The sequence below is a fragment of the Ovis aries genome, chromosome 3 (assembly GCF_016772045.2).
Source record: "Ovis aries strain OAR_USU_Benz2616 breed Rambouillet chromosome 3, ARS-UI_Ramb_v3.0, whole genome shotgun sequence".
NCBI lineage: Eukaryota > Metazoa > Chordata > Mammalia > Artiodactyla > Bovidae > Ovis > Ovis aries.
In genome coordinates, this window is record NC_056056.1 from 105,226,798 (window position 1) to 105,249,550 (window position 22,753).

Sequence of the window (22,753 nt, forward strand, 5' to 3'; positions counted from 1 at the left end):
TGAGGCCTGTCGGGCAGGATGGGCAAAGAATGAAGTTTGGGCTAAAACCCCAGCTGGGACTTCCCTGGTGGCACAGTGGGTAACAGTCTGCCTGCCAATGCAGGGGCCACAGTTTCGATCCCTGGTGCAGGAGGATTCCACGTGCCAGGGGCAATTAAGGCTGTTTGTCACGACTACTGAAGCACCCGTGCCCTAGAACCCCTGCCCTGCAACACGAGAGGCCGCCACAGCAAGAAGGCCACGCACCACAACAGAGGAGCCCATGACACAACCCGAGCACGTTTTGCTCAGATGAGAGCAGAACTTTAAACTTGGGAGAAGTCGTCAGCATGGGATACAACCAACCACAGTGACGACTGCAGAGGACTGTAGTCATAGAGGAAAACTCTGTAGAGAATTGTAACATTGAAAAGTATAATAAAAAATTCCCAGACCATGCTTGCTTGCTTGATGACAATTCACTTTTGCTGATATAATGCTTTTAAAATATCTGCATGTCTAAACAGACTTCTAGATCTGGGGGTCAGAACAGTGGAATCAGACCGTCCCTCTGTCTTGAGGCTTGGTATGTTTCTACCAGTTTTTGTGGGCTCTGTGGAGGATGGGCTAGGCCCGAGGGATGGTGAGTGGTTTGGAGCAGTTGGATGGGAAGGGTGAGCTACGCTGCTCTCAAAGGCAGGAGGTGAGACTGCCCAGCAGATGACAGTGAAGAGAGATGACAGGCAGAGTGAACACAGCTTTGAGTCTGGAAAGAAGTCTACCTGGGTTCACTCAGTTAAAGCCTTAATGCTTGTCAAAAGAGGTGGATTTAAGTAATCTGAGGGTGGCAGGGAATCATGGGAGCACTTTTAAGAGTGAAACAACACAGTCAAAGCAGCGTGCACGGGAGGCAGTTGTGGTTTTGTGCTTATTTAGACTGAAAGAGAAAAGGGTACTCACATGAGTGGCCGTGAGTGAGATCGAGGCCACCAGCACGGAGAAGGGGAGTGTCGTTTGTGTAAATCATCTTGGTTAACATTCCTAGAACGTTCATGGCCAGCTAAGATGGATTGTGAATATTGTTTTGCAAATATTCTTGGTTTTTCTCCACCATCTTGTTGGAGAAAGATGGTTGGGGAAACTCAACCTGAAATATTTGGGGGAGTTAGTGGTGTTTGCTCAGGTCAACACTGGGGTCCCATCATTCATACCAAGAGAAGACTTGCTGGGGGTTGTACGGGGATCACAATGGAAACTTGAGACAGAAAACGCAGCGCTCCCAGATTTACAGAGGCGGGTGGAGTCCTCTAGATGGTGGTCACAGGGAACGGACATGCAATGTGGTCATGGGGGGCAGGACAGGCCATATGACCCTCCCGGTGGCTTGGTTTTTAGTATGTATTATTGGGGATGCCCTGGTGGCTCAGATGGTAAAGAATCTGCCTGCAATGCAGGAGACCCAGGTTTGATCTCTGGGTTGGGCAGATTCCCTGGAGAAGGGAATGGCAACCCACTCCAGTATTCTTGCCTGGAGAATTCCATGGACAGAGGAGCCTGGCGGGCTACAGTCCATGGGGTCACAAAAAGTGAGACAGAACTGAGCAACTAACATACACACACACACACACACACACACACACCCTGTGCTATACAGTTGGCCCTTATTAGTCATCTGGTTTATATACAGCAGTGTGTATGTCAGTCCCAACCTCCCAACGTATCCCCCTCCCCCTTCCCCCCACCTGTTAACCATGTTTGTTTCCCGCATCTGTGACTCTGTTTCTGTTTTGTAAATAAGCTCATTGGTACCATTTTTGGATGGAGCTTTGCTGATGGTCACGGCCCGGGCTCTCATGTGATAAGCCCAGCTGACAAGGGTGAAGTGGTTGTGCTAGCCTTGCCCCCCACCTCCCCAGGGTGGGCTCTGTTCCCCTCGAATGTATCACCAAGGAAAGACGGTGGCATGTCACCTCTGTGGGTTAACACCACGATGTCCTTCTCTGTACAGAGAGCCTCAGGGCCCACAGGGAGGCCACTCACTCTTTCTTTTTCTTCCTTTCCAGTTTCTTTAGAGCAGTTCTGCCTGGCTGTAAGGAACTGTCCTGACCAGGAGGACCAGGCTTTGTTAAAGAAGGTATGTTCCCGAAAGGAAGCCCTGATGCCCGAGAGCCTCGCAGCACTTTTATTGCCCTAAGGAGAGATTCACTCTTACAGGCAGGAGTAAATTTATCATCTCTGAATTCTGCGCTCCTCGGGGATACACTTGTCATCAGCGGCTGGGAGGATTGCTGGTTAATGAGCACGGCCGCTTTCCTCAGAGAACAGCAAAGTGACGGGGAGTGGGTGTCAGCCACGAGCGGGGGTCCATGCAATTCTCCAGAGGGCTCAGGGGGTTCTACTTAAGCTTATCTGACAGAGCCTTGATTCTCTGAGCGGATTTATGAGGCTTGGCCAAATTCCATGACTCTCACCGTACTTTTTAATTAAGACAAAGGATTTCACGCGTCCCGAGTCTGCCACATCCTCACTTTCGTCACTGTGGGGAACGCTTCACAAATGAGATTGTTCATATGAGCCACGGGAAGGGGCATCGATGTCATCGCTTCCTCCCTCTCGAGCGGGAGAAAGACTTTTCTTTTCTTGGTGACCATCGCTTTGTTTCCTTCCAAATGGACAAAGGAGAACAGGTGCGGTCTCATCTATGTTTTGGTTGTACATCTGGGTTGAGCCAAATGTGTGAGAAAGCCTGACCCACACCCTGCCTGCATTTAATTAAAACTTGGCCATTGGAGGCAGGAAGCGGTAGACACCAGCAGATAACTAAGGAATATGCACTCTTTTCCACCCATGGCTAAGGCTGTTCCCATCTGGAAACTCTCCTTGGGCCGACCAGGAGGCATCTGCATTTCCATGATGTCACTGCAGTTCTGTGTCGTCAGGAAACCACGTGTGCCAGGGATTGCATTTCTTTACCTGAATACCATGCCAGGTGTTCTCTGACTTTAGAAATGGGTGGAAAATAGAGGGCGTCACTAAAAGGGATTTTCAACTCATTTGCCTAAGATGTGATATTTTCAGTCTGTCTTTTTTTTTTTTTTTTAAGCTTTCAGTAATGTTGATTTTATAAACAGAAGTTCTGATACCAAACTTTGGGCTTGCCTGGGAGAACTGACCCGCCAGAGTCCTGGTTCTAATACGCTGACTTTGAATGGCCTCCACAGAAGCACAGGAGCTTTGCTTGGCATTTTAAGGTCGTCCACTCCAAGTTCTTGGCACTCCCCACCGAGGCCCATTCCCCAAGGGTCACCTTCCCTGCCAGGTACAGGCAGTATTGCTGTGATCGTAGAATAGCTCTTGGGTCCCAGACACTCACCTCTTTTTTTAAAATGTAAATGCTTTAAATGTTATTTTATTAATGGAGTATAATTGCTTTACAATGTTGCGTTAGTGTCTGCCGTGCAACAAAGTGAGGCAGCTTTATGTGTGCCTACATCCCCTCCCTCTTCGGCCTTCCTGCCCCACCCCACGAGGTCGTCACGGAGCACCGGGCTGAGTTCCCCGTGTCACACAGTGGGCTCCCGCAGGCTCTGTTTCACACGCCGCGGGGCATGCATGTCAGTTCCACCTTCTCGGTTTGCCCCAGTCCCCCCGCCCCGTGTCCACGTGCCCACTCTCCGCACCCACGTCTCTATTCCTGCCCTGAAAATGAGTTCGTCTGCACCCTGTTTCTAGATCCCATGCTGTGTGTGCTATGCTCAGTCACTTCCATTGTGTCCAACTCTTTGTGACCCTGTGGACTGTAGCCCACCAGTCTCCTCTGTCAGTGGGATTCTCCAGGCAAGAACACTGGAGTGGGTTGCCACGTCCTCCTCCAAGGGCTCTTCTTAACCCAGGGGTCAAACCTATATCTCCTCTGTCTCCTGCATTGCAGGTGGATTCTTTACCCACTGAGCCCCTTGAAAAGCCCTTCTAGATTCCATAAATATGCATTAGTGTGTTAATATGATATTTGTCTTTCTCTTTTGACGTAACATTACTCTGTATGACAGACTCTAGGTTCATCCACGTCTGTGCAGAGGACCCAGTTTTGTTCCTTTTAATGTCTGTGTAATATTCTGCTGTACCACATCTTTATCCATCATCTGCTGATGGACATTTAGGTTGCTTCCAGTCACCTTCCAGGTGACCAGGCTGTAGCACCTTTGGTTCTTTCTTCTTGTTTGGTCCAACATTTTCTCCCACCATCTCCTCCTTCCTGTTTCTTTCTTATTCTCCTCTGAATGTCCATCTTGCCCTGTGTTCCCCTCTCCATACCTCTGTGGGCTGAACCGACTGTGTGCCGCTTAATCCTGCTCCTGAGCCCTGCATGGAGGCTACCTGGGCATCTCAGAGGCAGCATGGGATGGAGAGGTCAGAGCATGGAGCCCGGTGCCAGGAGACCAGACCAGGCTTGCGTCTCACTGTCCCCGAGGCCTCCATGACTGAGACGCTGTGGCCACTCTCTCCACATCCATAGAGAGAATATATAGAGAAATGCCACTCAAAGCCTCTTCCTTCTCTCAGTTTTTCTTTTTCTTTAAAGACTTATTTTTTTCATCTGGACCATTGTTTAAGTCTTCATTGAATTTGTTACAACATTGCTTGTTTTCCAGTTTTGGCTTTTTGACCACAAGGCATGTGGGATCTTAGTTCCTTGACCAGGGATCAAACCTGCACACCCTGTTTTGGAAAGTGAAGTCTTAACCACTGGACTGCCAGGAAAGTCCCTTCCTTTTACTTTCTCACCCTCCCCCCACTGCCATGCACATAATGCCCCAGGCTGTCTCCTTGGGAACATTTGGCTAGAAACTAACAATTTCATACTCTGTAATGACCTATACAGGAAAAAAATCTAAAATAGGGTGACTATGTGCACATGTATCAAAATTACTGATTCATTTTGCTGTACACCTGAAGCTAACACAGCATTATAATTCAACTATACGCCAATAAAAATTAATTTTAAAGAAACTAGCAGTTGGGAGCGGAAGAGGGTTCAGATAGCCCGAGGTGTCCTGGAATAATCTCCAGTGACATTGAATATTTCATGTCTTTCCCGTTGGTCTCTGCAGACTGTGTGGCTGTTATAACCGAGGATGATGTCTGTGGCTGTTTTCTCAATATCTGTAGTTTTTGAACCGGCATCATCAAAGAAATTTCACTCAACAAAAACGAGTGCTCAGTTCATATATACTGAAACTGTTTTATGATTTTTTTTTCAGGAGATTGAGGTTTTTTAATGTCACATATCAGAGCGCATCACGTGGGCGTGACAGTGGTGTGCAGGATTTTTGTAGATGGTTCTGTGGGAGAACATGCTCAGGGTGACAGTAGATCATTCTGACTACAACCAGCCTGCGGTCCAGTTTCTGTTTACTTGGGCGAGCTGTTCACTTCCTATATTCTCTGCAACCAGCTTAAATATTTACCCCCACCTCATTGGGTGAAAGTTGTTGCAGGCAAAAAAATGCAGATGGAGACTGGCTCTGATGTTTTTTAAAAGTTATATTTGCATGCGTACTGTGACATTCTTACACCATTCCGGTTATTTTGAGACTTGTGTGTACGTGCTCAATCGCTTCAGTTGTGTCTGACTCTTTGTGACCCCATGGACTGTAGCCTGACTGGGTCCTCTGTCCATGGGATTCTCTGGACATGAGAATACTGGAGTTGGTTACCATTTCCTACTCCAGGGGATCTTCCCGACCCATCCAGGGATTAAATTCACATCTCTTGCATTTCCTGCATTGGCAGGCTGATTCTTTACCACTGCACCACCTGGGAAGCCCCCACTTGAGACCTAAGGGTGGATATTTCATGATCTGTGAGGCTGCTCTAGAAACAGAGTGCAGGGAAGATGCAAAAGATGAACACATAGCAGTTGAGCCCATGTCTGATACCCCTGGGAAAACAGAGCCAGAGAGGGAGGCTTTGGAGATGGCAGAAACCAGAGCCTTCGCGTGACAGCCAAGAACAGCAGGGCAGGGAGAAGCCGTGGTCCTCTGCTAGCTGGTGGGCAGTAGCTTTGGGGCCACAAAGCCAGTGCTGTGGACCCTCAGTCTGAGCTCCTTGCTGGGACCTCTGCCCAGATGAGCAGATTCGCAGAGAACCCGCCACGTTGGCCACAGCAGAGCCACACAGGAGGCAAGACCCATGACGCCACGGGCGCCGTGCTGCGGCTGCTGCGTGGGATCCCTCTCGGCTTATTGTCAGTCACACCTCGTTTTCTGAGAATACTGTGAGGCAGGAAGAAGCTGGCTCCTCCATGACTCAGTTTCCCCAGCTGTGTGCATGCTCAGCTGTGTCTGACTCTTTGAGACCCCATGTACTGTAGCCCATGAGGCTCCTCTGTCCATGGGATTTCCCAGGCAAGAATACGGAAGTGGGATGCCATTTCCTCCTCCAGATGCCAAGTAGAGGTCAAGGCTATTGATGACTTGGTTTTTCCCACCACTGTGGCCCTATTAAGGGGCTGGAGAAGAGATGCCAAGGGTAGGACAGCTATCATTAGGATTTGCCTCGCAGGCAGATTTCACTACCATTTGAACCACAGAAAGATTTAGATCCCATAGATGACTTATGACCCCATTCACGTTCAGTCCCTGTATTGACGGTTTCTTCACTCATTCTTGTTCATTGTTTTCACCTTGGCCTCACTGGAGCTCCACTGTGGCATGCTGGCTTCTCTTGTGGAGCTTAGTTGCCCTGGCGTGTGGGATGTTAGTTCTGTGACTAGGATTGAACCCACATCGTCTGAGCACTAGAAGCTCAGAGACGACCACTAGACCACCAGGAAGTCCCTCTTCTTTCATTCCTAGTTCTACTTGCTGTCACCGCCCTGGAGAGCTCATCTGCTCCTCACCTCTGCCCCACTCCCCACTCCCCTGCGGCTCCAGATCGCGCGTGAGCCGCAGCCCCACGCCTGAGCTCATGCAGCAGCTGGACCCTCCTCCCGTCTCTGGTCTCTGTCCTGTCTCCTCAGCCTCGGGCCGTGAACCATTCACAGCTCTGTCCGGGGTTGCCAAGCCAGAGCCGGTGCATCCGTACCCTTGGCAGCATCTTTCAGAGTTAACCCTTTCCTCTGTCTCAGAACAGAGCAGCTGGGCCTGGTCCATTGAGGGCAGGACTGATCTCCACTCTACCAGGCTCTAGCGTATGACCTTGGCAGGTCATTTTGACCTCTTTCAGCCCAGTGTCCTCTTCTGATAAAAGAGATTGAATGTGATTATTTCAAAGACCCATCCAGCAACCACATTCTGAAAATCTGTGCCTGGACATTGTCGGCAAGCTTGCAGTTCTAAACATGCTTGAGAATGAATGGCGCTGGCCCTCAACTGTCTGTCTCCCTACTGCGGGGTCAGCCAAATGAGCCTTCGTGTTCCTCTCTGGATCAGTTTCCGGCCCTAACTTCCTCTATCCTTTGAAACAGGGAGATCACAGAGCTTGCATTTAAACCTGGACTCTTTTTGAGAGTGAAAGGGGCACTGGTAAAAATTAAGCTTGGATGACTGAACATAAACCCCGACTGTCCCAGGTGAATCCAGGCATCTGATGAGCCTGTTTTTGAATCAGGTCCAAAATCCCTTTCTCATCAAATGGCTCTAGGCTGCCTATCAGACTTTGTTCTCAGTGTTTGATTCAGCTGGTCCCTGTCACCCCCCTACCTCCAGGATGGTCTCCTCTTGAAAACGGGGGGGGACTTCCCTGGTGGTCCACTGGCTAAGACTCCATACTCCCAGCAGAGTGGAGCTGGGTTTGACCCCTGGTCAGGGAACTAGATCCCACGTGCCACAGCTAAAAGATCCTGCATGCTGCAGTTAAGACCCAGCACAGCCAAAATAAAGATTTTTTTTTTAAATTGCTTCCTCTTTTCAGTGATGGAAACTGGCCACAAGACAGGCTCCTTGGTACCAGTCTGCATCGGGACCATCATTTTCTAAATCAAATATAAATTATCACAGTGCCTTAGTCTATTCCCTGGGGACTTATTCCACACCTGGCAGCAGCTGTTTCCAGTCTGAGTATGAGACAGCAGCCCAGCAAGGACCCTCACTGGGACAAAAGCATCACAAGATGGTAACCCGCTGGGTCTCCCTGCCTCCCTTTGGAAAGCAAGTAGGATGATCTGGGGAAAGCAGCCCTTGCTGATTTGTGCTGCTCCCCCTGGGCCAGGGCACCAGAGCTAGCGAAGGAGCTTCTACTTGACCTGCTATAACCGAAGGGTTGTCTCAGAGCCAGACCTCCCCACTCCAGGGATGCTGAGTGAGTGCCTGGAATATTCCCCCACATTGCAGCCCCCGGCGCAGTCCTGCCTCAGCCACTCTGCCTCTGGGCTCTGGCCGGAAACACTGTATAAAGTTCAAGATTGGCTTTTTGATATCATAGCACATGTGCGTGCATGCTAAGTCGCTTCAGTCGTGTCCGACTCTTCGTGACCCCATGGACCCTAGCCTGCCAGGTTCTTCAGTCCATGGGATTCTCCAGGCAAGAATGCCAGAGTGGGGTCCTGTGTCCTCCTCCAGGGGATCTTCCAGAACCAGGAACTGCACCCTCGTCTCCTGTGTCTCCTGCATTGGCGGGCAGGTTGTTTACCACTAGCGCCATTTGGGAAGCCCCTTCATACCCCATAGACTGTAGAAAACGGTAACAAGAGCCAAGCTGCCTGCTCGGGAGTAGATAGAGGAGTAGATCTTGACTCTCTGCTCCGCAAACCGCAGACCTCTGGTGGGGCTGTCACACCAGCAGTGATGCTCCGGCCAGTCTCCATTTGATGGGCAGACAGACAGCCCGTCTGTGGCGAGGCCGACGATACCTAGACCTTTGGACAAAGCAGAGCAGTTTGAGCCTCTGCTGTCTGCCTGACTGGCATGTGCAGGGGCTCGTCAGAGTGGAGGGCACAGTTTCGGGGTGCTGAGGCCCAGGCCAGGAAAACCCACAGAGCTGATTCCCAGGGAAGGCTCCACTGACCAGAGGCATGGGAGCTTCCTGAGCATTTTCGTCAGCTCCCAAGTATTCACGCTGCCCCCAAAGGCACAGGCAATCCCAGACAGACATGGAGGGAAGAAGGCCAAGCCCTCCTCCCCCACCTCTCCTCACCACTGTGGTCTGGCCCAATGGGGCTGTTTCTCTGTCTCATGATGTTCTAGGAACTCAGACACACAAGCCTTTCTTGAAATTTGAAGCCCCCTAGTGAGTGACATGGCCTGACCCTTCCATTTCCCAAGTTTACAAAATACCAAGTTTACAAAATACAAGTTCTTCCTGGAAATGGGCCTTTTTTCCCCACGTGGTGGAATGCTAACAGGCCAGGATTGTTGAAACTGTTGAGAGTTTTCAACAGAAAAATGATGACTGTACTTTAGCACGGGACTGGCAGAGCCTTGAGGAGAAAGGGAGTTTTCCACATGAGCGCTCCACTGATTCACCTCCCCTCAAAGGCTTAGAAACACCCCAGCAAGCTGGTTATCGTGTGTTCTTCCAATTGTGATTGTCTCGGTGACACTTTGTGCTTGGCTTCTCCCACAGCTCGCCTCAGCCGGCCTGTTCCCTCCGTGTGGCCGGCCGAGGGAGCAGCGTCCGGGTTGGGGAATGGCTCTCTGCCCTTCGAGGGGCCTTCTGTCTGCCTCTGTGCTGTGGAGGAGGCCTCCACTCCTGCAGCGCTCACCGCGGCAGCCCCAGCGTCAGGCAGGGGCTTTGCAGGGGACCGTCCCCGGCTCACAGGCGGCTGGCAGCGGCAGTTGGAGCCTGTCAAGTGGGCGAGGTGGGGTTTTTCCCTCTTTCCTTCATTCTAACTGCTCTTTCTTCCTTTTCTAAACGCGTGTAGGTGGCAGCTGGTCTAAGCACCAAACCCAGCAGCCAAAGGTGATGGCCAGCGCCTCCCTCTGAGTGCACGGGAAAAGTGGGACGTCCTCCTTTCCTTCAGTGGCCCTTTTCCCACCCGAGGACCCCGGCATGGCCCCTTGCTTTTGAAAGTGTCCTGGGCCCCAGGGCAGGAAGCAAGAGCAAACATCCTGTGTGAGCACCACGCATGCCCGCAGCCCCGCCTAAGCATCTGGGGGCCAGTCAAGGGCTCAGGCCTCCCACACAGAAAGGAGAGTTCCTATCTGGGGCTTGACTCCATTTTCCAGGCCCAGTCCAGCACGAAGAGCGTCAGTCTGTGCTGCAAACTCCATGAGCCGAGATCATTAAGGGTGGTGGGGTCTGCAGTGGTGAAACCCCATCCTTTTCTCTAATGTTTTCCTGCTCCTTTCAAGTCAGAGCCACACAGAAAGAAGCAAGCGTGTGGCTGAAAATCTTCTAAGGCAGCTATTCTGCCATGTCCATTGAGGACCCATCATGGGCCAAGTGATGGTTTTCTAGTACCTGGCTTGTTTGAAGAATGTATTTCAGGCTTTTTAATAAGGGGAAAGAGCTACAGGTGACATAGAAGTCAACTTTCAGATGTAGTGTTCCAGCCGTAAATGATTTTCCTCCATTCCTGCACCTTTATGCCATGAAGGCCCTAGAATGCCTCCTTCCCTTCATTCCCAATTCTCTCCCCACAAGGTCAAGTTCATGTCAAGGCTCTGCAGGGCATCTCAAACCAATGCCCCAAGTCTCAGGTGCATTTATCTCTCCTAGTGAAATTTTAATTTTGGAAATAAATCTTTGGTGCCTAGGATTAACTTTTTAACTCAAGGAAATAAATGTCCAGTAGAATTGCAGGCTCCCTGATAGGTCAACAGAAGGGTTATTTTGTTGGCTGTTTGCACATACCTGCCACAACCCCTCTTCAGAAACATCTATGAGTGGCTATTATGTGCTAGGCACTGTGCTAGGCCCTGGGGGGTGTTATAATCAATAGGACCTGGCCCTCACCCTCAGCTCCCTATTAGATGAGACTCCCCAATAAGCAAGCACATTGTAGTGGGCTACGTGGTAGAAGGGAGGAAATTGGGGGTGTTAACAAAGCATTCAGCTGGGGTGCCCAACACAGCATAGGTTAGAGAAGACTTGCCAGAGGAGGTGGCGTTTGTGTTAAGTTTCTGCAGGAAATTAAATTTAACCAGCTGTGCGGGTTCCACTGTGCTCACTGGTGGGGTCAGTGTGAGAAGTTGTGCTCTGTGTTTTCCGTTTATAGAGTGTTTCAGGTGCACCGATGTGTGTCCTGAGAGCTGGCTGCTACAGTAGGGGACCCAGCCAGCTGCCACTTCAGGGGAGAGGTCTCCAGAAGCTTCTGTCCTTGTTGGCCATGCACCTTTCCCCCATGTGCTCTTTGTGCCTGCTCAGTCGTGTCCGACTCTCTGCAACCCCATGGACTATAGCCCGCCAGGCTCCTCTGTCCATAGGGTTTCCCAGGCAAGAATACTGCAGTGGGTTGTCATTTCTTCCTCCAGGGGATCTTCCTGACCCAGGGATCAAGCCTGCATCTCCTGCATTGGCAGGCAGATTCTTTACCCCTGAGCCGCCCGGTGTGCTCTAGCAATCCTGAAATTCCAGCATTCAGCATTCCTTCGTTTGGTTCGGAAGGTTAACGTCAGACTCAGGTGTCTCTGAGAGGGGTTGTAGCAGAAGCCATCATCCACCTCCTCCACAGAGCTCCCCTGTCAGGGGAAACGGACTGACGGCTTTCTGGGTCCAAACGCTGTCATGTGAAAACTGCGCACGTGCCTGATTACATAAGAGGAGCGTATGGCTGCATGGGTGAATGGAGCGACAGGTGAGACATTACACCTGCTCTGCCCTTGACGCTCTTTTGTCAAGCGTCTAAATCAATATCTAAGTGGAAAGCCAGCTGGAGAGCAGAAAAGCCGTGTTCCGAATGGCAGTGCACTTCCCCGAGTGCAGAGAGCATCATTGTGGGGGCACTCCCGCTTCCGCCAGCCGGCCATGCGGAGGGAGCTCCTACCCAGACACTCTCCCCTCCACATCCTCTGTGCACGGCTCTAGGGGACAGCTTTCATTTCAGACTTTTCTAGAAGACGAGAAAGAGGGAGAGGAAATCACTGGAGATGAGAAGACTAGACAAATCTGCTGAAAGCCATCTGTAGGAAAATGAAAGCAAAATTTGGCCCTAGGGAACTAAAATTAGTGGGAGGAGAAAACAGGGCCTGGCCCCAGAGTTGTCATTTTGCCATTTAAATAAAGAGATCAAGATGCTGAAGTGTGCAGGAGAATTCTCGAGTGACTTACCCAGAATATGGAGAAATTTCATCAGGGAACTTTAGGGCTGTGAGTCCAGGAGGCTTGTTGTTGTTTAGTAACTAAGTTGAGTCTTAATCTTTTGAGACCCCATGGACTGTAGCCCGCCAGGCTCCTCTGTCCATGGGATTTTCCCGGCAAGAATACTGGAGTGAATTGCCATTTCCTTCTCCAAGGGATCTTCCCAACCCAGGGACCAAACCCATGTCTCCCGCACTGACAGGCAGATTCTTTACCACTGAGCCACCTGGGAAGCCCTGAGTCGAGGCTACTAGACATTAACAGGGTTGTCAAGTGGCTTTCCCAGCACACAGTGAAGGCAACACTTGTATTCAGGTTATACGGGGGCTCATGATAGATGGAGCTGATGGAGGGGGAGAGCTGGGCTCTCATGCTCAGGCAGCTTCCCTGCCTGCAACCGAAGACACTTGTGCTCTGATTGAAAACCGGAAATGTTATGAGACTTGAAGATTTCTGCTCCCTGGACCTGCACAACTCTTCCTCTTTCCCTTACTAACCGTTGCGTGCTCAGTCACTCAGTCGTGTCTGATTCTCCGTGACCCCACGGACTGTAGCCTGCTAGGCTCCTCTGTCCCTGGGACTCTCAAGGCCAGAACACTGAAGCGGGTTGCTGTTTCCTCCTCCAGGGGATCTTTCTGACCCAGGGATTGAAGCTGGGTCTCTTGTGTCTCCTGCATTGGCAGGCAGATTCTTTACCACTGAGCCACTTGGGAGGTCCTACTAAAATTTTAGCTGGTCTCTTTTGGGTTACCTTTACATTCAAAAGTCTACTGAAACACACACACCCGGCATGGTTATCAAGTTTGAGAGAGGAAAAAAGAAAAAGATTAGTTAGCTCGACTCCCTTCCGCTCCTAGGACCCGGCAAGATGCCTGGCGCACAGTCAGCTCTCAAGAGGTAAGAAAGGGGAGGAGAGAGGGAGAAAGCAGGGAGAAACTTACTTGTGGAATAAGTGCCAGCATGAAGGTACCAGTCACCTGACTACTACTTCACAGGTGTCTCCTGGTGGAATGTTTTCCCTTTGGGGAAAATCTTTCCATCTTAATCTCTTCTAGGACTGTGAAAAGAACAAGATGGGGATTAGACAACTTGATGTGTTCTTGAAACTTTTGTCTGATGGGAAGGGCAGCTAGGAACAATCTATCGGTAATTGTTTGATTAGTATATAATATTTTGGAAGTACTTTCACAGAAAATATAACATTAAATGGTAGGATTGAGACCGATTATATAAATGAGATAAACCTACTATTAAAAGTGAAAGGCTCTCAGACGGAGTGAAAAACAAAACCCAGTTGCATGACGTATACAAAAATGCAGACCCCTGCTTCCAGGAAGATGAAGAAGGGAAAATTCTTATTCCTATTCTTTCTGCTAAGTTCAGTGAAAATAATGGACATGATGTACAAAAACAACCATAGGAAAACTCTGAAAACAGAACTCAGGACCAGTTGACTCACTGGTAAAGAATCTGCCTGCAATGCAGGAGACCTGAGTTGGGAAGATCCCCTGGAGAAAGGGAATGACTACCTACTCCAGTATTCTTGAACAGAAAAGGCTGGCAAAATATTAAGCATAGACTTACCATATGATCCAGAAATTTCACTTTGGGGCAAAGAGTTGAAAATAGTGGCTTGAATGGGTATTGGCACACCCATCTTCATAGCAGCACTAATTATAGCAACTAAAATGTGGAAGCAGCCCCAGTGTCCACGGATGGATGGATGAATGGACAAGTAAAAAATGTGGTGTATACGTGCAGCAGAATGTTATTCAACCTTAAAAAGGGAAGGAAATTCCAACACAGGCTACAACATGGAGGAACCCCAACTATATACATTATGCTAGGACAGAAATGGTATGGACCTAACAGAAGCAGAAGATATTAAGGAGAGATGGCAAGAATACACAGAAGAACTGTACAAAAAGGATCTTCACAACCCGGATAATCACGATGGTGTGATCACTCCTCTAGAGCCAGACATCCTGGAATGTGAAGTCAAGTGGGCCTTAGAAAGTATTACTACGAACAAAGCTAGTGGAGGTGATGGAATTCCAGTTGAGCTCTTTCAAATCCTGAAAGAGGATGCTGTGAAAGTGCTGCACTCAGTATGCCAGCAAATTTGGAAAACTCAGCAGTGGCCACAGGACTGGAGAAGGTCAGTTTTCATTCCAATCCCAAAGAAAGGCAATGCCAAAGAATGCTCAAACTACTGCACAATTGCACTCATCTCACACGCTAGTAAAGTAATGCTCAAAATTCTGATGAACTTCCTGATGTTCAAGCTGATTTTAGAAAAGGCAGAGGAACCAGAGATCAAATTGCCAACATCCACTGGCTCATGGAAAAGCTGTGTGGATCACAATAAACTGTGGAAAATTCTGAAAGAGATGGGAATACCAGACCACCTAACCTGCCTCTTGAGAAATCTGTATGCAGGCCAAGAAGCAACAGTTAGAACTGGACATGGAACAACAGACTGGTTCCAAATAGGGAAAGGAGTGTGTCAAGGCTGTATATTGTCACCCTGCTTATCTAACTTATATGCAGAGTACATCATGAGAAACGCTGGACTGGAAGAAACACAAGCTGGAATCAAGATTGCCGGGAGAAATATCAAGAACCTCAGATATGCAGATGACACCACCCTTATGGCAGAAAGTGAAGAGGAACTGAAAAGCCTCTTGAAGAAAGTAAAAGAGGAGAGTGAAAAAGTTGGCTTAAAGCTCAACATTCAGAAAACGAAGATCATGGCATCTGGTCCCATCACTCCATGGGAAATAGATGGGAAACAGTGGAAACAGTGTCAGACTTTATTTTGGGGGGCTCCAAAGTCACTACAGATGGTGATTGCAGCCATGAAATTAAAAGATGCTTACTCCTTGGAAGAAAAGTTATGAGCAATCTAGATAGCATATTCAAAAGCAGAGACATTACTTTGCCGACTAAGGTCTGTCTAGTCGAGGCTATGGTTTTCCTGTAGTCATGTACGGATGTGAGAGTTGGACTGTGAAGAAGGGTGAGCACCGAAGAATTGATGCTTTTGAACTGTGGTGTTGGAGAAGACTCTTGAGAGTCCCTTGGACTTCAAGCAGATCCAACCAGTCCATTCTGAGGGAGATCAGCCCGGGGATTTCTTTGGAAGGAATGATGCTAAAGCTGAAACTCCAATCCTTTGGCCACCTCATGCAAAGAGTTGACTCATTGGAGAAGACTTTGATGCTGGGAGGGATTGGGGGCAGGAGGAGAAGGGACGACCGAGGATGAGATGCCTGGATGGCATCACGGACTAGATGGACGTGAGTCTGAGTGAACTCCGGGAGTTGGTGATGGACAGGGAGGCCTGGCGTGCTGTGATTCATGGGGTCGCAGAGAGTCGGACACAACTGAGTGACTGAACTGAACTGAACTGAAGTGAAAAAGTCAGACACAAAAGAACATATACTGTGTGAATCCATTTATGTGAGGTGCCTAGAGTAGTTAAATTCATTGAGACAGACAATAGAATAGTCCCTTTCCAAGGACCATGGAAAATGGAGAATGAGGAGTTATTATTTAATGGGTACAGAATTTCAGTTCTGCAAGATGAAAAAAATTCTAGAGACAGATGGTGGTGATGGTTGCAAAGCCAATAACAGATGAGGAACCAGGAATGGGAGGAAGTTGGGATCAGTTCTGGGTTAAAATAAATCAGAAGGAAGGACCTGGCTGAAAGCTCTTCCACAAGTTGCCAAACTGTCTACATAAAGTACAGTCAGCCCTCCATACCCATAGATTCCACATCCAAGGATTCAACCCACTGCAGATCAAAAATATTTGAAAAAAATTCCAGGAATTTCCAAAAAGTAAAACTTGGATTTGCTGCACACCGGCAACTATTTACAGCATTTACATTGTATTTACAACTATTTACATAGCATTTGCCTTGTTTAGGTATTATAAGTCATCTTGGAGAAGGCACTGGCAACCCACTCCAGTACTCTTGCCTGGAAACTCCCATGGACGGAGGGGCCTGGTGGGCTGCAGTCCATGGGGTCGCTAAGAGTCGGACACGACTGAGCGACTTCCTTTTCACTTTTCACTTTCATGCACTGGAGAAGGAAATGGCAACCTGCTCCAGTGTTCTTACCTGGAGAATCCCAGGGATGGCGGAGCCTGATGGGCTGCCATCCATGGGGTCGCACAGAGTCGGACACGACTGAAGTGACTTAGCAGCAGGAGGTATTATAAGTCATCTGGAGATGATTTAAACTATAGCAGAGAATATATGAAATACTATGCAATTTTATAAAAGGACTTGAGCATCTGTGGATTTGGTATCCACTGAAAGAATAGGTGGCACTCGTGGTAAAGAACCCGCCTGCCAGTGCAGAGCCTCAGAGACGCAGGCTTCATCCCTGGGTTGGGATGGTCCCCTGGAGGAGGACATGGCAACCCACTCTAGTATTCTGTGGGCTACAGTCCATAGGCTTGCAAAGAGTCGGACATGACTGAGCATGCACACACGGAGGTTTGCTGCTGAAGGCTACCCTCCAGGATGGAGGGCTGTAGGGTATGATTCTGAGTCAGTCTGTATGAAGGTGTGTAAGGAGCCCCAGAGGGAATAGCTTCATCTCTACCTGCAAAGCTGTGGTTTCTGAATTTTCCTACTTCCCCTGGACATGTTATGGACAGTGCACTGCAACGCTACAAAGTAGTAGAGAGTGGGTTTGCCAGAGTTTGGCAATCACAGAAGAGCTTGGGTTCTGCAGCCAGATAGAAGACTCCCCAAGTACCAGTCTACCCTTAGGGTTGAAAGGCAGCAGAACTCCAGTCTCCCCTTTTCCATGCACATGCAGCATGCTAGGGAAAAAAAAAAAGATATCTCAAGGTTACCTTCTCTAGAGCTTTCCATTCTATCTCCTTTTTTGGCTTGCTGAGTTTCTGTTTCCTGTGGATGGATTTTCTGCACTTTTCACTTCCCAGCATCTTCAAAAGCAAAAATAGAGCTATGTCTAGGCTTCTCCGTGCATGTATGCTCAGTCGTGTCCGACTCTTTCTGACCCCATGGACTGTAGCCTGCTAGGCTCCTCTGTCCATGAAATTTTCCAGATAGGAGTACTGGAGTGGGTTGCCATTTCCTCCTCCAGGGTTCCCCACCCAGGGTTCGAACCCATCTCTCGTGTCTCCTAATGAGGCAGAAAACAGAACATGCTTTGGGTCTGGCTGGCTGCCATCCCTGCCTCCTACTGCACCCTCTGCCCTTGATCTGCTATGACACCATCACTTTTCTAAACTAGGTCCTCTGCCCAAAGTGGTGGTGGACAGAGAGGCATCTCGGCTCTTCAGTCTGCAAAGACTCAGAAAGAAAAGATCACCTTCATCCTTACCTCTTCTCTCCTAGAGCACCAGCTCTACCAGAATGATCCAGCTGCCACTGTCTGTCACCTTTTTCAAGAAGAGAGGCTTTTAAGACACAAACATCTGGCAGATTGGATCTTCTTTTTAAAAAATTAACATCTTCAGGCAGCTTAGAAGGAAAAGAGACATTGATCTGAAGAACTTCCTTGGCTGCTCAAGAAAAAGACATTAATGTTGATTACCCCCTCTCCAGCCTTTTTCCAGTGTAATATAAATAAGACTCCCTCACCTGTGGAAGCTGATGAGCTCACACCGGAGCAGATGGCATGGAGGAGACAGGGCAGGCGAACTATACGAATTCGAGCTGGGCATTGTTCCAGTCTGGTCCAATTGTTAATCACTTTTCTATGGCAAAAGAATGCCCTTCGAAATTGCAATGCTAATATTTTTTGCTAAGGCTGGCAGAAATTCCTTAAACTAAGAGAGTGTGCCACTGCCCATCAATTTTACAAGGCAGTATGCAGATCCCAAGTGGCTAAAGTCTGAGGCAGAAGGCAGAGCACTACATCACATTGAGATAACTAGGTTGTTGCTGGGGGAAAGTGTTCTGAAATCATGCTGGTATTACCGTGAATTAATAAGCTTTGTTTATCTTCTCTGACACTGGAAGTCCAACTTAGTCCTTTTGCTTCATTTCTTTGCTTATTATGCATCTCAGGCCATGGATACAGGCTGCCTACTTGGCATAAATTGCAGGCAGTCTCCCTTCTTTCTGTCGTTGGCCCAATAGGTGTATGCTCTTGGGAACCAAGGGTCTCAGTTCTACAAATGCACACACTAAACCCTGATACTGGGCTAGGCATGCAGACATTCCAAGATGCATGAGCCACAATGCCTGCCTTCCGTATCACACTGTGATCAGGGAGAAAGTCAAATGGGCAAATAATTACACCAACAGCAGAATATGAAATAGGGAAAAACACACTGCTATGAGGACCCTGGAAAGGAAAGGATAACTTTTATTGGGAGGAAATCAGGGAAGGGTCCTTGGACAAAATTTTGATATAGGAAACACTTACAGAATATAGCCTTTTCAGCTTGGAGTCTGCCATAACAAAGAGGAGGTGGTATATACATAAAAGATGATATGTTTAAATTATTATACAGCAAAATGGTCTTGTTTAGGTGTATGTAACTCAATGAATTTAAACTGTGGTCCTGGATAAGACTCTTGAGAGTCCCTTAGACCACAAGAAGATCAAACCAGTCAATCCTAAATTAGGAAAACAACCCTGCATATTCATTGGAAGGATTGTTACTGAAGCGCCAATACTTTGGCCACCTGATACGAAGAGCTGACTCAATGGAAAAGACCATGATGCTGGGAAAGATTAAAGGCAGACGAAAAAAGGGGTGGCAGAGGATAAGATATTTAGATAGCACCAGTGGTTCAATGGACATGAATTTGAGCAAACTCCAGGAGATAGTGGAAGACAGAGGAGCCTGGCAGGCTACAGTCCATAGGGTCACAAAGAGTAGGGCATAACTTAGCAGCTGAACAATAACAACATAGAATCGTATAAGCACCGTCACAACCTGGATATAGAACAATTTAACCATCCTGAAATAATCCTTTATGATATGGCTTTATAATCACTCTCTTCCTCTTCTGATAAACCCTGGCAACCAATAATCTATTGTCCAGCACTATAGTTGTGTCATTGTGAGGCTGTTACAGAAATGGCATTGTACAATATGTAACCTTTGATACTGACTTCCTTCGCTCTGTATTTGAGTTTCAGCTAAGTCATTCCATGCATCTACAGCTATACCTTTTCATTGCTGAGCAGTTTTCCATTGTATGGATGTACCACAGTTTGTTTAATCATTCACCCAGGGAATGACTGAATTGTTCTCAGTTTCTGATGATTATGAGTAGAGATGATATATATATATATATATATATATATATGTACATGTTATTATATTACATAAACAAGTATTACATAGATTATATTACATAAACAAGTATTCTCTAGAGTCAATTTCTCAGTCTCAGCAACACTGACATTTTGGGTCAGTACTTCTTTGTTGAGGGTGCTGTCCTGTAATTTGTAGAGTGTTGAACAGTGTCCCTGGCATCTAGTTACTATTAATAGATTCCAGTCTTCAGTTATTGCCAGATGTCTCTTGGGGACAAAATTCATCCACAGTTGAGAACCACTGCTCTAGGGTAAATGCTTAGGAGTGGATTTACTGAGTCACACGTAAGTGTACATTTAATTTTGTAAGAAGCATTACATTCCCAATGTAGAGAGATACAATTGCTCAGTATCTTCACCAACACTTGTTATTGTCAGTATTTTTTTTTTTTTTTGGCCATTCCAATAGGGGTGTAGGAATATCTCATCTGGTTTTAATTTGCATTTCCTAATGATGTTGAAAATCTTTTAATGAGCCTTTTTGTCATCTGTGTGTCCTCTTTCATGAAGTCTGTTCAAATCTTATGCCCATTTTAAAATCAGATAATTTTTCCTGCTGTTGAGTTTTGAAAGTTCTTTATTAGTTCTGGATACAAGTTCTTTCTTGCATGTGTGATTTGCAAATGTTTTTCCCAATTGGTGGCATGTCTTTTAATTCTCTTAAAGTGTTTTGCAATTTTTTTATTTTGACAGAGTTTATCAATTTTTCTATAGACTGTGCTTTTTGTGTCTTATCTAAGAGTATTTGCTTAGGGCTTCCCTGGTGGCTGAGTGGTGAGGAATCAGCCTGCCAGTGCAGGAGACACGGGTCTAATTCCTGTCCAGGAAGATCCCACGTGCCATGGAGCAACTGAGCCCATGTACCATAACTACTGAGTCTGTGCTCTAGAGCCTGGGGGCTGCAACTACAGAGCCCACGTGCCACGGCTGCAGAAGCTCTAGAGCCCGTGCTCCCCAACAAGAGAAGCCACTTCAGTGAGAAGCCCACGCGCCACAACTAGAGAGAAGCCAGTGAAGGCCCGACACAGCCAGAATAAATAAGTAAATAAACATTTTTTAACTTGAAAAAAAAAATTTTTTTTTAAGAAGCTTCCTTTAAGGGAGGAGCTATTAAGGGTATATGTGTACCTATGGCTGATTCATGTTGAGGTTTGACAGAAAACAACAAAATTCTGTAAACCAATTATCCTTCCATAAAAAATAAATAAATTAAAAAAAAAAAAAAGGACAATTGCTTAGCCGCAGGTCTTGAAGGTTTTCTCCCCATATCTTTATCTAGAAGTTTTAGACTTCTGTGTTTTACATTTAGATCTGTGATTCCTTTTGAACCAATTTGTGTATAAGGTGTGAGGCTTAGGTCAAGATTTATTTATCTTTTGACTATTGCTCTCCAGTTGTTTTCACATCATTTGTTGAAAGAACTATCTTACCTGCATCGAATCCCTTTTGCATCTTTATCACAATCACTCACACACATTTGCACAGATCTATTCTTGGCTCTCTCTGTTTTCCTTTTGTCCTGTTGGCCTCTGTGTCTATCTCTGGACAAAGCCATGCTATCTTGAATATTCCAACTTTATAGTAAGTCTTAAAATCAAACAGAATAATTTCTTTAGCTTTATTTTTCTTTTGCAATTGTTTTAGTCATTCTAGTTTCTTTGCTTTTCCATATAAATTTTAGAATTTGCTTTATTCTGTCAACAAAAAAAGTTTGCTATGATTTTTACTGGAGTTATATAAAAGCTATGGATCGCTTTGGGGAGAACTGGCAAATGTCCTTTGTTGACATCGCCAGTTTACTGTATGAGTTCTTCCTTGATTTCTTTCATCAGTATTTTTAATTTTTAGCATAAAGATAATGTACACATTTTTTGTAAATTTATACCTGAATATTTCATTCTGGGGGCAGTTACTATGAAAGGTTGGACCATAACAAAGGCTGAGTGCCAAAGAAATGATACTTTCAAATTGTGGTGTGGAGAAGACTCTTGAGAGTTCCTTGGACAGCAAGGAGATCAAACCAGTTAGAACTAAAGGAAATCAACCCTGAATATTCATTAGAAGGACTGATGCTGAGGCTGAAGCTCCAATACTTTGGCCACCTGATGTGAAGAGCCAATTCACTGGAAAACAGTCTGATGCTGGGAAAGATTGAAGGCAAGAGGAGAAGAGGGTAGCAGGACATGAGATGGTTAAATAACATCACTGACTCAATAGACACGAGTTTGAGTAAAGTCTGGGAGATGGTGAAGGACAGTGGAACCTGGCGTGCTGCAGTCCATAGAGTCCCAAAGAGTTGGGCACAACTTAGCAACTGAACAATGACTATAAAGGATATATTGTATTAAATATTGGCTTCTAACTGTACATTGCTAGTATCTAGAAGTACAATTGAAATGTTGTATGTCAACCTTGAGTCTTATGACTTTGCTGAGCTCACTATTAATTCTAGAGATTTGGGGGGTTTTGGTAGAACTCTTGTGTTTTTTTTGTATGTAAACAAATATGTTGTCTGTGAATACAGACAGTCTTATTTTTCACTTTCTCTTATATGTTAAATTAGTTTCCTAACTGCTGTGACAAATGACAACAAACTTGGTGGATTACAGCAGAAATGTATTCTCTTGTAGTTCTGGAGGCTGGGAGTTTGCACTCAGCATCCCTGGGCCAAATCAAGGTGTCGGCAGGATTGCACTGCCTTTTGAGGCTCCAGAGAATTCGTTTCTCACGTCTTCAGCTTCTGGTGGCTGCTGGCATTTCTTGACCCGTGGCCATTCACTCTGGTTTCTGGCTCTGCAGTTACACTGCTTCCTCCTATTTTGTTTCGGGGGCTCCCCAGGTGGTGCCAGCGGTGAAGACCTCACCTGCCAATGCAGGAGACAGAGAGAAAGAGATGCGCCATTGATCCCTGGGTCGGGAAGGTCCCCTGGTGAAGGGCATGGCAGCCCACTCCAGTATTCCTGCCAGGAGAATTCCATGGACAGAGGAACCCGGTGGCCTTCAGTCTACAGGGTCGCAAAGAGTGTGAAGTGACTTAGCATGCTCACATTCTGTCTTTGGACCCTCTTCCTGCCTCTCTTTTGTTTGTTTTTGTTTATATTTTCTTGGCTGTGCTACATGGCATGTGGGATGTTAGTTCTTCTACCAAAAATTGAACCTGTGCCCCCTGCATTGCACACAGAGTCTTAACTACTGACTGCCAGGGAAGTATC

General features: G+C 47.1%; 1 protein-coding gene across 2 annotated transcripts in view; it reads left to right on the plus strand.

Annotated features, from left to right (window-relative positions):
* The window catches only part of ACOXL (acyl-CoA oxidase like), a 372,099-nt gene that overhangs the window by 311,918 nt on the left and 37,428 nt on the right, over nt 1-22,753 (plus strand). For both annotated transcript variants that reach the window (XR_006059556.1, XM_042248150.1), the window contains exon 17: nt 2,043-2,113. Coding sequence is in view for 1 of the 2 variants with exons in the window: in XM_042248150.1 (XP_042104084.1) it covers nt 2,043-2,113 (71 nt within the window). In the remaining variant the exon portion in view is untranslated. The remainder of the gene's footprint in view (nt 1-2,042; nt 2,114-22,753) is intronic.